The 13,708-nt window shown below is 38.0% G+C and overlaps 2 protein-coding genes across 2 annotated transcripts; both read right to left on the bottom strand.

Annotated features, from left to right (window-relative positions):
• Window positions 1–672: 672 nt before the first annotated feature.
• On the bottom strand, window positions 673–5,940 carry LOC128507687 (snake venom vascular endothelial growth factor toxin). The gene is made up of 3 exons (XM_053478750.1): window positions 5,727–5,940; window positions 1,553–1,595; window positions 673–884 (listed from the first exon to the last, which is right to left on the bottom strand). Exons 1-3 carry the CDS (start codon window positions 5,796–5,798, stop codon window positions 673–675), a joined length of 327 nt encoding a protein of 108 aa, XP_053334725.1. The 5' UTR covers window positions 5,799–5,940.
• Window positions 5,941–7,223: 1,283 nt separating this feature from the next.
• Window positions 7,224–13,080, bottom strand: adssl (adenylosuccinate synthase, like). Its single transcript, XM_053479149.1, has 13 exons — window positions 12,614–13,080; window positions 12,302–12,404; window positions 10,305–10,373; window positions 10,117–10,167; window positions 9,933–9,999; window positions 9,716–9,823; window positions 9,545–9,626; window positions 9,311–9,437; window positions 9,030–9,184; window positions 8,827–8,951; window positions 8,630–8,727; window positions 8,398–8,547; window positions 7,224–8,183 (listed from the first exon to the last, which is right to left on the bottom strand). The coding sequence occupies exons 1-13, from the start codon at window positions 12,836–12,838 to the stop codon at window positions 8,131–8,133; spliced, it is 1,413 nt and encodes a 470-aa protein (XP_053335124.1). The 5' UTR covers window positions 12,839–13,080; the 3' UTR covers window positions 7,224–8,130.
• Between the last annotated feature and the right edge of the window lie 628 nt (window positions 13,081–13,708).

The raw sequence follows: 13,708 nt of genomic DNA, 5'->3' as shown, positions 1-13,708 counted from the left end.
CATATTGTTCATAAAACAGTATATTTAATTATTTTGAAAATCAGTGACAGGTATTCCAGCGATAGGGTGATATGTTTATGAAATTACTAGCGTTACTACTCATGGTTGATGGTTAAAGAGTTTGTACAAATAGTTAAAACGTTAAAGCTAAAAAATAAACCGATCTGCATCTGGCACATAACTGATCATAACTTCCCTTAACTTACTTAACATTTTGATTTATGGCGCAAGATTCAGTGTTTATAGTATACGTCGCATTTTGAAGTAAACCATGCTTTGTTGCGCTTTTGTTGATTGGCTCTGTTGAGTGACGCGTATAGCCACACCCACCTCGAGGGAAACCCATCTGGCCAGACATACGAACATACAGACAAATTTTTCTGCGCCTGGTTTCGGGTCCTATAAATAGCGGGTTCTGCCTAATGTACAGACAAAACCTTTTATTTATATAAATTTACCTGCAATGGCATTTTGTGTGTGCCACAAATTGCAGCCTGATCCGTTTACGAGGTTCCATAACAGAATAACGGAAGACCTATTGAAAAAAACAAAACATATTGTCACAACCATATTGTTAGGAGTTAAGATTTTAATAATTTGTTGAAATCTGAGTTAATATAATTTAAAGAATCATTACATTTTATCCAAGGACATCATTCTGAAAATCATCACTCATACCTCAAACTCAACTGTACTGGTATGTTCAGGCATACACTTTGTCTCCTCATTTAAACAGCAGCCCGAACACCGTTTCACTGATACACAATCAGGCCGGAAATGATATTGTTCCTGTTCTGAAAATTCATCGTAAACCTTGACTAAAGTTTCCCGGGGTTGGCAGGAACTTTTATTTACAGTATCTTCCAGAAGTATCGTCTCTGGATCTGAAAATGAGGGGAAGATTAAGTCTCAGTGTGCATACTGAATCAAGAATTGTACAGTAAAATGTATGCACCAAAATGTGTCATTATTATGACAACTGTTTGTTTCAGACTGTAATAGACCCATGCCTATTTTCTTAAAAGTGAATATTCCAAAGATTTTCGAAACAGACCAGATTGATGGTTAGTCTGAGGGTGGACTATCACAGAACCATTGATTTCGTCTTGATGGTCTCCCACTATGGCAGCCTCCATGTTTATGGAGATGACACCATTGACAAGAGCAATGTGCACAGATGTATGAAGAAGTTTAAAGCAGGGGAAACCAACACTGAAGACACACATTGACATTTACTGACCACACACAGGGAGACCATCGACTGCAACAAAGGGGCTTTTCAAAGAGGATTTGAGAGTTGGGTTCAACGATGTTGCAAATACATGGCTTTTGATGGAGACTATGTTAAGTAGTACCTTCGTATAGATAAAGAGTTACATGTGCAATTTGGATACCCTATGTCAGTTAAAAAAAAGTTATGCACTCTTTCGCATTCCTTTTGGTACAACCCTTATATTTTTATTATTTCATATTTATTTATATTTATTAGTATACTGCATGCTATATTGGTTCCCAAACCAAAATAAAATCTAAATATGTAATGTGTAAATACCTCCATTAGACGTTGGTTTCTTCTGGGCATCCTTACGCGAGTTCTATTTAAAAAGAGAAAAGAAAATGCACATTCAAATAAACATGACATTTCACTACTGCAGCTCTTATTTTCTGTTATGGAACCTGGGAACTCTGCCAATGGAAGACAGGACTAAAATATACAGGGATCACTTCAAGATGATTACCTAACAGGAATGAGTGCTTGTGAAAAATGATACATGGAAATAATTCCCCGATTAAGACTCACCATATGAAGCAAATGTATTACTTTGGTATTGTTTTTACTTCAATTTTAAACATGTATGGCAACCATTTTAATGAAGTTAATTCCATGGTAGACCCTGAGACAAGCCGAGTAACACTAGGCACAAGGTAGAAAAATTCAGTCTAATTGGGATGCTAGTGCATTCACACCTATGTAGGCAACCTGGCTTCTTGTATGGAAAATATCTAAGTATTAAAACCTTTACTATTTACAGTGTTAAATAATATTTATCCAGGATAAAAGACAAAAAATAATCAACTGAAAGAAACAATAGTGTGTACTATATACAGTGAATGTAAAAAGTGTATATATGGTCATAGATTTAACCATGTGTTACCTGAATATAAAATGTAATGTATGAGTAAAGTACAAATGTACAAAACTATGTATAACTATACACTGATCAGCCATAACATTAAAACTACCTAGGTTTTAGGTTCCGCTTGTGGGATCTGAGGACTTCAGAGGCCAGGTCAGCGACCTTATGTGACATGTTGTGATGTACTGGGTGTTCGGATTGGGTTTTCAGTGTGAGTTTAGACATTACGGGCTGGGCTTCTGATGCCTTAAGTGACCATGATACTGTCACCAGTTTGCTGGTGTATACTTGGCTATCAGTATTGTTCAGTACACCTTACATCAGTGGACATAATCTTATGATTGATCTGTATAGAATACACTGGGAAAACAGTATTAAATAAAATACATCTAATTTTTTAAAGGTTTTAAGTAGTTAAGCGCACTTTGCATTAAAGTGCAGAGATTTGTTCAACTATGACAGGGTGCTGCTGTTCAACAGTCACCACCAAAGTATCTCTGAATATGTGTGTGTTGCGTTATGTGATATGAAGCTGTGATATCATGTGCCGGAAGGAAGTAGAACGATCTTTTGTGCCGATGAAGAGAGAAAAAAGAAAAAAAAAGAAAAACAAATCAACCCAGAACACTGGCTTTATATCTTAACCCATGGTTTTGGGATTAGGTTTTATATATATATAAACAAATTGTATATCAATGTATATCACTATATCAAATATGCACTCTTTGCATATTCTCATGACAAACTCATGACAGACAGGCCAATATTCAGTACAACAGCACTCCTTCACATGACCTAGATACACTGTATACAGGGTGCGAATCTATTGGCTAATCCAAGGGCCACATATACACGCACTCACTTTGGAATGTGGAAGGAAAGTAGAGTACCCTGAGGAAACCCACCATGCACGGAGAAAACATGAAAACTCTATGCACGCAGACAAGAGGTGGGAATCGAACCTGATTTGCAAGGCGACAGTGATAACCACTGTAGAATCTGTTAAATTCTATTTTCAGAATAGGTGTTTATCATTAGTAATATCATTTTGAAGGGTCATTTCTGCATGTTTATATCCTCATTTGAAGTCTGAATAAGGGACACTGGAAGCCCTGTCTGTTTAGGATATTTCATGGTTCATTCCAACTGGAAACAGCTGTGCAGTTTTTATGTTTAAGGAGAGATATTATGAGCAGATAATCACCTCATCTCATGATATGACCACAATATTACTTTGATAAATTTGATAATTAAATAACTAATAAAATCAGTAATTGTCTATTAAGTGATTAACCCTAGTGTTAACCTTAGTTTGTTGTCTTTTGCTATTATTAATTTATTTAATTTGTCAAATAAAATGAACACTAGACCATTAAAATATATCCTACTAGAGGAGATGGTTACGAGAAATTTTTTTATAAAGAGTGACAAATTAAATGTCAACTTTAACAAATGTAAATGCAAATAAATTAGTACAAATTTAATTTGTAGATGACAATGCCATGAAATTGTGCCCCCTCAAAAAAATTTGAATGCATGATGCCTCTGGAGAGAGTCAATGAAAGCTCTTCAAGATTTCAAGATTCTGTTTTGGAAGAAATATATACAGTTGTGTTCAAAATAATAGCAGTGTGTTGAAAAAAGTGAGTAAAGCTCCATATCCATATTATACCTTTTCATTTAAACCACACAAATACATTGGACCCCTGCACATTCTATTCTGAATCACAACATAAAGAAAAATGTGCTAAATGTATTTTTAGTTTAATGTAAGTGAAGAAAAACAAATATTATAAATAATATTCTGTATACATATAAATATACATAATAAATATAAAAAATATATATATTCTGAGAACTGCTTCACATCTGTGCTGCATGGAGTCAACCAACTTCTGGCAGCTTTGAACAGGTATTCCAGCCCAAGAAACAGCATATTTAATGTCAAGCCACAAGTTGTCTATTGGATTAGGGTCTGGGGATTGGGCTGGCCACTCCATAACGTTAATCTTGGTCTGGAACCAATATGCTGCTTGCTTACCGGTGTGTTCAGAATCGTTGTCTTGTTGAAACACCCATTTCAAGGGCATTTCCTCTTCGGCATAAGGCAACGTGACCTCTTTAAGTATTCTGATGTACTCAAATTGATTCATGATCCCTGAAATGTGATAAATAGGCTCAACACCTTAGTACGAGAAGCATGCCCATATCATCATGCTTGTCCCGCCATGCTTCACTGTCTTTACAGTGTACTGTGGCTTAAATTCAGTGTTTGGGGGTCGCCTGACAAACTGTCTGCGGCCTCTAGACCCAAAAAGAACAATCTTGCTTTCATCAGTCTATATATATATATATAATATATAGTCATATTATTATATATCAAATATATAAGCACAGTTTCTCTCTAAGCCAATCAATGTGTCCTTTGGCGAACTGTAACCTCTTCAGCACATTTTGTCTTTTTTTTCCAAAAATGGGACTTAGAGGGGGCTTCTTGCTAATAGCTTTCTGGTTTCGGTCTCCATTTTAAAGCATTTGATATCATTTTAGCAGAGAAGCCTATCATTTTCTGTACTTCTTTGTATGTTTTTCCATCTCTAATCAAATTTGGAATCAAAGTGCGCTGTTCTTCTGAACAATGTCTGGAACGACCTATTTTATTTTCAGAGAGAAATGCACAGGACAACCTTTTCTGCATTGATCCTTGAATTTTTTTGACACCTGTTTGTCACAGAATAATTTACCACTCTAATTGAACTCCACACTGTTATTATTTTGAACATGCCCCATTTCAGTTAATGATTAAATTACACATAATCAGGTGCATGCAAGTCATGGCTGTTGGGTCTGTTGTTTTCTATTACTCCACTACACCTACAAGTAAAATATTTACCATAAAGAAATATAATTTCTCCCAAAAACAATTATTGATCTGTTTACTGATGTTGGACTGCTATTAATTTGAACACTACTGTGTCTCTCTCGGGAAAGTACATGCTTACAGAAATTAATCATGCAGCTCCAAGAAAAAGAAAAAGTACACAGGTGACTCGTGCTTACATCATCGAGGCTTTCTCCTTTTGACCATAAAGTCATAGCATGTTCCTGCAACTGTACACGTCCACCATTATACAGTCAGTCAGTCATAGATACAGCAATATTTCTTTTCTACACATACTAATTGATGTAATAACCATAACCCATAACTGAATTGCATAATGGCTGGCATGAATTGCATAGGTACATTTTTGACATCTAGGGTTGTAATTGCCTCTGTAAAATGTCAATTAGGACAATAAGTTTTCTAAGTTTTATTAAATCTACAAATAATTACATACGAATGCAAGTGGCCAGTAGATTCATATCTTTATAGCAAATTTTTTAAAAATTAAATGAGAGTCTATAGGATCCATAAAGAAATGAATCCACATGCAGTACAAATTTGGACAATATTGTGTACTATATATATATATATATATATATATATATATATATATAGATATATATATATATATAGATATATATATAGATGCATGCATGCAATTAACTTTTCTGTAAAATGATTATTTAATTTTTTATTTACCCTACCTTCAAGTTGACTTCAGGTATTTGAAGTGACAGAGTGACTAGAAGAAGCAGACAGAGCCACACCTGCGACATGATCACCAGCTCGAGATCAAATGAGACTTGGCTGAGAGAGTTCTGAATAAGAGATGATGCTCATACCGAAAACGCACGTAGAGGATGCGGGAACTTTTAGTCAAACTTATTCCCACTAGTAACATCCCTACTGCCGTGCTGAATTACATGTCAGCAATGTCTACAATAACAGACGACAGGACTATAATTAAATAATCTGATGAATCACTTTGGGATGTAAAGAATTCTTTTGGTCTGCGCATGCGTATTAGTGTCGGGTTCACGGGTTCACGTCCTGGTCCTGGAACGTAATATAGCGTGTTTTCCTCGCTCCCAACACACCAGGTAACCAGCTAATTAACTGTTTAACAGCGATACAGCTATTTAAAAAAAAAATGAGTAGGCCTAAATTGTAGTACTGTGTCAATTTCTGAATCACATACAACTCATTGTAAATTTTTTAAATAAGATTTAACAGTAACTGCCTGTTACACAGCCTTTAAGTCCACTACTTAACTAGGTGTGGTGCCAAGGAAAAACATACAAGAAGTTTATTTTATCTATCTATCCATCCATCCATCCATCATAAATGTAAACTTTGGTAGGCAATTGCAATAATTCAAAAAACTCTCTTGAAAAGTCGATATCAGTTTAAAGCGAGTCGTTCATTTCCTCGGTAGACTCATGACTTATTATTTGTTTAGCGTGGAGTAAAATGAAACTTTTCAAAACTTACTCGAGCCGTTTCCATACACTGCGCGATGGTGGCATCTAGTGGGCAAAAGCATGAAGTGCAGAAAGTGCATGATAAGGGCTGCAGAATCTGGGATCGAGCCCAGGCGTCGATTAAATTAAGGTCCACTTTATGAACAAATGTATTTGGCCAAACTTAGTTAATTATTGAATTTAGGTGTTCCAATCAGGCCCCTTATCCCCAATGAAAGGCAATCTTGATGCTTCAGCATACTGAGACATCTTGGACAATGCTACGCTCCAAACTTTGTGGCAACAGCTTGCGGAAGACTCTTTACTATTCCAACATGACCATATCCCAGTGCACAAAATGAAAGGAGAAATACTTTTTTCCATATGTTATATGTATGTTTGTATGTACATAAAGCATGATTCCAGAATATAGGTTTGAAGGGGACCTATTTTAACAATTAACTTACCATTAACCCCAGCTCTGGTTTATAAAAAACAAGAACATCCTTAACTTTATACCATGATGACACACTGTTACTTAAGCCTCCATTCAACTAATTAAAAGAGGCCTTAAGTCTTTTCATTTCTAATTTGTGACGGTACAAAATATAGAAAGGTTAAGATGGTAAATACTTACATAATTTTACTCAATGTAGGCCATGGTTTACAACCGTTGCGTCATACTGATGAATGCATAAACCAATGGCAGTGAAAGGAAAATGCAATAGGCAAACAACCAAGTCAGTGTACGTAGAACACTTTATTGTTCCAAAGCAGCAGCCAATAATGTGAAAATCTACACACTCCAGTGGAAGGCAACTGTATGCATTTCGGTGAATTGGTCCATCTACTGCAATTCTAACTGACCATGTGGCGAGTGTACATTTAAACTGCTGATTTAAAAAAAGCTTGGATAATTCCATTATTGTATTATGCAGCTCTTGAAAAAACCTGGTTTTTAGACTGCCAACACCAGGCACATGAAACTAAATTAATGTACTATCCACCTCAAATTAAAATAATGTTTCAAATCTTAGGGTCATACAATAAACCCCATACACATGATTAGATAAAAACTTAGGCTACACTTTACAGATAATTTTAAAAGCCTATTTTTAATAGAGATGGAAAAATAGATGTTTTTTGCCCCTAAAATGCAGTAAATCAAAATAAAGCTCTTAGTTCGATCATGGTAATCTGAGCCTCTTATGAAATGGACAATAGGTGATCAGATAAGGGGAGGGGAGGGGGATAAGCCATTTGTAATTACGGAGCAGCACAGAGAAAGGAATACATTTACACAAAGCTAACTTTAGTGCAGATCTAAAGTGGGAGTGTATGACCTCCAGAACCAATATGCATTAAGCATCACAATAAAAATGCTGGTCCAGGAGTTAAAATAAAAGCCTTCATCATATGTAAGAACAGAAGTCTCATACACATGTCCCCTGAATCATTCTTGAAATAAAATTGTTGTCTGCAACTGTATGCTGGTGCTCATTTTAAGTGGGACCTTCTCAGAGATCTTAGCTCAGGTTCTTCTTTAGTCCAGCACTAATCCACTACAAGAATTTCTGGTCCCACAAATGTTATGATGTCCCTGGAAGACGTATGCATGTGGTGGATTTTAGGTACTGTCCTGTGCATCTTAGATGAGCTTTATTATACTCTCTCTGGATTTTCCAACTCCGACCCATTTTACTGGAAGAGAATTAAAACAAAAAAAAATCCAAATTGTTAACAGCTAATGGAAAAAGTTCATTTTTAGGTGGAAGGTTGTAACATTACAAGGACAGCAATACAATCTCCGGCTCCTTATTCCTTCTTCCAAAATTTTAATTATAAGAATGAGCTAAAACAGCAGGAAGCGCTGTGTATGATAATGCAATTCCAATTCAAGCTATACGTGTATTACCTGGCACCTGCAGGAAATCCTCTATAAAGCGAATGTAGGTTTGTGCCTGAGGTGGCAAGTCGTCAAAAGTACGTGCTCCCTCTGTGCTGCAGCACCACCCAGGTAACGTCTCATAGGTCACCTCGACTTTCGTCAGGACATCCATATTAGCTGTGAAGGAAAACTGTATAGTAAATATACACAGAGGAGAAGAAAGACAATTAAATTTAAAAATGCAAAAAGTATAACTCACCAGGAAAGCTGTCCAAAGGCTTGCCATCAACAGTGTAAGCGATCCCCACTTTAATCTCACACAACGTATCAAGAATGTCCAACTTGGTCAGAGCGATACTTAAACATAAAAAGGGACAAACCAAAAAACAGATGACTGATTGAACCTTAAGAATAAAAGAAACTTCACAGGGCCACACAGTATGTAAAGATACTTACGCTGTGAAGCCGTTGACCATGTGAGCATAACGAACTAAAACCAGGTCCAGCCACCCGCAGCGTCGCCGTCTGCCTGTAGTAACTCCAAATTCCCTTCCTCTAGACTGCAGGAGATCGCCAATGTCCTATACGAAAAACAAAAACATCAGAAAACATACCCTTATGGGCATCACGTCTGTATTTGATCATGTGAACATACTTACGTTGTCTTGTTCAGTGGGAAACGCTCCAACACCAACTCGGGTTGTGTAAGCCTTAACCACACCATACACACGGCCAATGTGAGATGGGGGGACGCCAAGGCCTGTGCACACGCCTCCAACAGTGCAATTGGATGATGTTACGAAAGGATAGGTTCCTGTGGAAGGCATCGCCCCATAGAGGTTTATTATTAAAATTATAAAAGTGATTTGTAGCAAATGTATGAGTGTTGAAAGAAATAAGGACTGATGCAATAAAAACTTAAAAGCGACAAAATCCTTACCAAAGTCGATATCCAAAAGAGCTGCATTAGCCCCCTCGACGAGGATCTTCTTGCTTGGTCCATTAAGAGCTTTATGCATGAAGTACACACCGTCTGTGACCAGAGGCCGCAACTTCTCTGCGTAACCCTGCGAAGAGAGCATTGGCAAAATGTAGTGCAACACAAATAATGGTAAGGAAGTTACAAAAAAAAATTCAAATTTGTATTTTATATTCTTATACAAGTTTATATTACCTTCAGCTGCTCCAGCTCACCATCAACATCGATGTTGAGGTTTGGATACATAGTCTGAAAATGGCTAGCCAGGACACGGAAACTGTGGAGAAAATAGGTTTGGCGTAAGTTTACTCCATACATCTTGAAATTAAGATTGCGTCAGTTTAGAAATGTCAAAAAAACACTCACCTTTCCTCAAAAACTGAGAAATCAGCAACCAAATCACACACTCTCAGCCCATTACGTTGTGCCTTAGAGGAATATGCTGGACCAATGCCCTTTTTGGTTGTTCCCAAGCTGCATGGTTTAAAAAAAATAAATTAAAAAAGGGGAACACAAATAAATAAACACTGCTGGAGAAACATACGTTTCCCTGAGATAAAAAGAGAATATACAGAAAACCTACTTCTTCCCAGCCTGCTGTTGTCTTTGTTGCTCCTGCATCCCATCAGCAGCCTGATGAAAATTAAACACTGAAAAACAAAGTTGAAGGACATCAGTCAGCGTTGCATCACCTCTTTTATAGGCATCATAATGAATGACGTAGATTAAACTAAATGCAAGGTAGTAAGTAGTAGTTGCGATCCTACCAATATGTGCACGGTCAGAAATCTTTAGCCTCTCTTCCCAACCCTGCAGCCCTGAATTCAAAACACAAAATTAGGATTCACTCGCTCTCAAAAAAAGCACAACAACAAAAGTAAAGCTCATGTGGACAAATCAGTAGGTTATTTAGTCAAACTGTGTAATGACAATAAAATATCACAACTTGGCTCACCTGGGCCTTTCTGAGAATTTTTCACTGCTTCCTCAAACAGCCCAGGGAGATGAATCACAACACCGTTCCCTGAAAAACAACGATTAACAGGAAATTATAGCATAAGCTACACATAAAGAAAATAAAGTCGTGGCCAACATGGTGAAGTCACTGGTAATGGGTGAAAGGTTGATCAGAGTACATTGTGAAACACACATTTATCACACGCGCACACACTATGTATACTTACACATACAGTATACACACATAAATGTTATATACACTTATCGGTCAGGACCTGACAAGCATGAAGCACCGACAGGTGAAGCGACATGCATTGATCATCTCCTTATAATGACACCTTTCAAAGGTAAGACACAATTTTTCTCAAGTTTTCTCTAAGATGTGCTAGATGCTTGTTGTTGAAGTCAACAGGGATCGAGAGACTTTAACAACAGCCTGGGTTGTTCCTGGTATGCAGTGTTTGGAACCTTCCGAAAGTAATCCAAGGAAGTCATGAGAACGTATTAATCTGTATGGGAAGCGAAGGCAAGCCTGTTTGGTCCAATCCCACAGAAGAGCTACTGTAGCACAATATGAAGATATTTTGAAGAGATTTCTGGCTATGATAATAAGGTGTCAGAACCCACAGCACATCACAGCATGCCCTGTATGGGGTGCGGTAGCCACAGACTGTTTAGAGTGCCCATGCGGATCCCTGTGCACTGCTGAAAGCTCCTACAACCTTAGTGCCAGATACCACAGCACATGTATTGTTCATGGTTAATACATACCAATTTATCCGTGAACCTCCTTATTCCAACTAGGGACCGTGGAGGCCAGCAGTGATTGCTATTGTATTGACTCACATTTTACGACTGTGGTACCTCCGGTCAAAATTCAAACGTACATTAATGCACTACGAGCAATTTGGGAAGGCCAATTATCCTAATCTGCATGTCTTTAGATGAAGGGAGGTAACCGGAATTTTATATATAAATAAAACTGTTGTTTCAGACTTGCCGACCTATAAACATTTTACATAGGAACACTGCATTTCAGTAAAACGCATACTATACAAAAAATTATTCTTCCCCCTAATTTTCAAAATATAAACAGGAAAATAACCAATAAAACACGGGTCTAGAATAAATTACTCTCCTATGATTCAAAGATGATTTAAGATCTCTTGAGGGATATTAGCCAATCGGCTTATGAAAGAATTACATGAAAAGGTACAGGGTTCAGTTCAAGGTAATCAAACGTGTTTTTTCTTGTCTAATTTTTTTTTCCTTGAACAACACCCTTATTGTTCACCACGCGTGTCAACTTCATGAGAATGTGAGTTCATTTGAGATAATTTTCCAGTTAATAAATTAGTAAGGGATGAATGTTGTTGATCTTTCAGCTGCTCCCATCAAGGGGTCACCACAGCGGACCATTCGATCTGCTCAACAAACTTGGCACAAGTTTTAAACCGGAAACCCTCCCATTTTATCTGGGCTTGGGACCACTGTTGCATTCAGCTGCTGGGGTTTGGGCATTCGGACCATGGTCTTGGGCATGGCAAGTGAGAAACCTACCACTGAACTGCCAATAATGGAAAAATGTATTCCCCTGCTTGCATACAAGAATACCACTGTGCACTTTTATTATGCTCTTTTAGAAATACTGTACCTAAAATGGGAACAATGACCATTTAGCTAAAAGTGACAGTTTGACTGTATGAGTGTATGAAGTAAAATGTCCTGGTTATTAATTATCCATTGAACCCTATTACATCGCGTGACTGAGGTAAAAAGCCCGCCTGTTTCAATGCGCATGCGCATCCGACTGGGCGAACAAGATGGCGGCTTCCAGCTCAAACACGAACTGGACCAAACTTGTGCCAATCTTGTTCAGGTGAAAAACTCAGTGCAGTAAAGACATATACAAAGGAAGCCGTGTTGTCCGATTGGGGCAGCAGGGGGCAGCACATTTCTAACTTATTTCTATTGGGAAGGTCAAATCGAACGCACCGATAAACGAGGTGGCTTTTTTGTTCAGGACGCCGCTGGGTAGGAGGTGAAAGTCGTACTCGACACCGTCCACGACCACCGTGTGTCCCGCGTTGTTTCCTCCCTGAGTGTGGAGGGAAGGCAGAGAGAAATGGTGTTAGCGAATGACATGTTTTCCGCTATTACAGAAACAGGAAGTAACCTAGCAACCCAGTGTTAACATGCTAACAACTACCTAATCACAACAAGGGCGATGCGTGTGAAAAAGGCAAAAACAAAACTTTTTAAGCAAACAATAACTGGCATTATATAAAACTAAAAAATATAATATACCTGGCATCTGCAGACAATGTCGGCGTCCATAGCCAGCAGGTCGACCACTTTCCCCTTGCCCTCATCTCCCCACTGAGCCCCGAGCACGACCGTCACTTTATTCTGAGGCTCTCGGGAATTTCGCAAAGAATCGGTTACGCTACTCTCCCGGGATCGTTTAACTGCCGGCTCGCCGTTCAGTGAAACCGTTTCTTTTCCATTAGACATCTTGAGATCCGCCGCCATGCCGCTGAACTGCTCTGTGTCTGCGTGTGTGTGTATACACACGCTGAACGATGGACGGCACACGGGTGTTTTTTTTCTTTCCAAAATAAGAGTCTCAGAGGCGTGTTAAAAACACAATCAGATGTTTCGTCTTATCACCCCTTCCTCATATAAATAAGTACTTAAACTCACTTGTCGTTCTTCAAGCCTGGAAAAAAACTTAACGCTGTTCAGAGGTTTAACAGTGGTTTTCAAAATTAGTTTTGAAATTCGCTGACGGAGATAAGCGTATGTTACTTCACCAAACAGGAAGTACTTGATTTTGGCGCGTAAGTGGGCGTGGCTAAGCTTGGCGCTCTTTCTTTCTTTCCAGGAACCAGCTGTTTGTTTGCACATCACATCCTATATAAAATGGGCAAAAGTTTGACCAAAAGCACTTCACCTGCCCAACCATGTGTGCTTTTTTGTTTTTTGTTTTAGTCTATCATTTTTTTGCTCTTAAAAGCCTTTCTTTACTGGGAAGGCTTTACACTGGAGTGTTGTTGTGGGGATTTGTGATAACTCATTTACAAGAGCAAAGCACTGAGGTCAAGTGTGGAGGCCTGGGGTGGAGTCGTCATTCCAGTTTATCTGATTATCTGTACAGGACACTCAAGACTTTTCATGGCATGTCTAGATTAGATTAGATTAGATTAGATTGCATAAGATTCAACTTTGTCATTGTGCTAAGTACATTATTTACAGTATAGAGAGAAAAGGAGAGAATGTATACAGCCCACATTTTAAAATGAAGAGAATATATGCCTTTTATCTGATGATCACATGATAGCATCAACAGTGTGACTTCATCTTTAGAGGACATTTTGTGCTGTAAGTCTCCCGGGACAGACT

The sequence above is a fragment of the Clarias gariepinus genome, chromosome 19, assembly GCF_024256425.1.
Source record: "Clarias gariepinus isolate MV-2021 ecotype Netherlands chromosome 19, CGAR_prim_01v2, whole genome shotgun sequence".
NCBI lineage: Eukaryota > Metazoa > Chordata > Actinopteri > Siluriformes > Clariidae > Clarias > Clarias gariepinus.
The sequence above is the reverse complement of the archived record's forward strand: the minus strand, read 5'-3'. Positions and strand labels throughout refer to the sequence as shown.

Coding starts and splice junctions, on each gene's coding strand:
- LOC128507687 (XM_053478750.1), bottom strand. CDS start 5,798: ATGTCGCAGGTGTGGCTCTGTCTGCTTCTTCTAGTCACTCTGTCACTT. Junction 1,596..5,726: donor TACCTGAAGTCAACTTGAAG/GTAGGGTAAATA, acceptor CTTTTTAAATAG/AACTCGCGTAAGGATGCCCA. Junction 885..1,552: donor GAAACCAACGTCTAATGGAG/GTATTTACACAT, acceptor CCTCATTTTCAG/ATCCAGAGACGATACTTCTG.
- adssl (XM_053479149.1), bottom strand. CDS start 12,838: ATGGCGGCGGATCTCAAGATGTCTAATGGAAAAGAAACGGTTTCACTG. Junction 10,374..12,301: donor AAAAGCCACCTCGTTTATCG/GTGCGTTCGATT, acceptor GTTGTTTTTCAG/GGAACGGTGTTGTGATTCAT. Junction 10,168..10,304: donor AAATTCTCAGAAAGGCCCAG/GTGAGCCAAGTT, acceptor TTTTGAATTCAG/GGCTGCAGGGTTGGGAAGAG.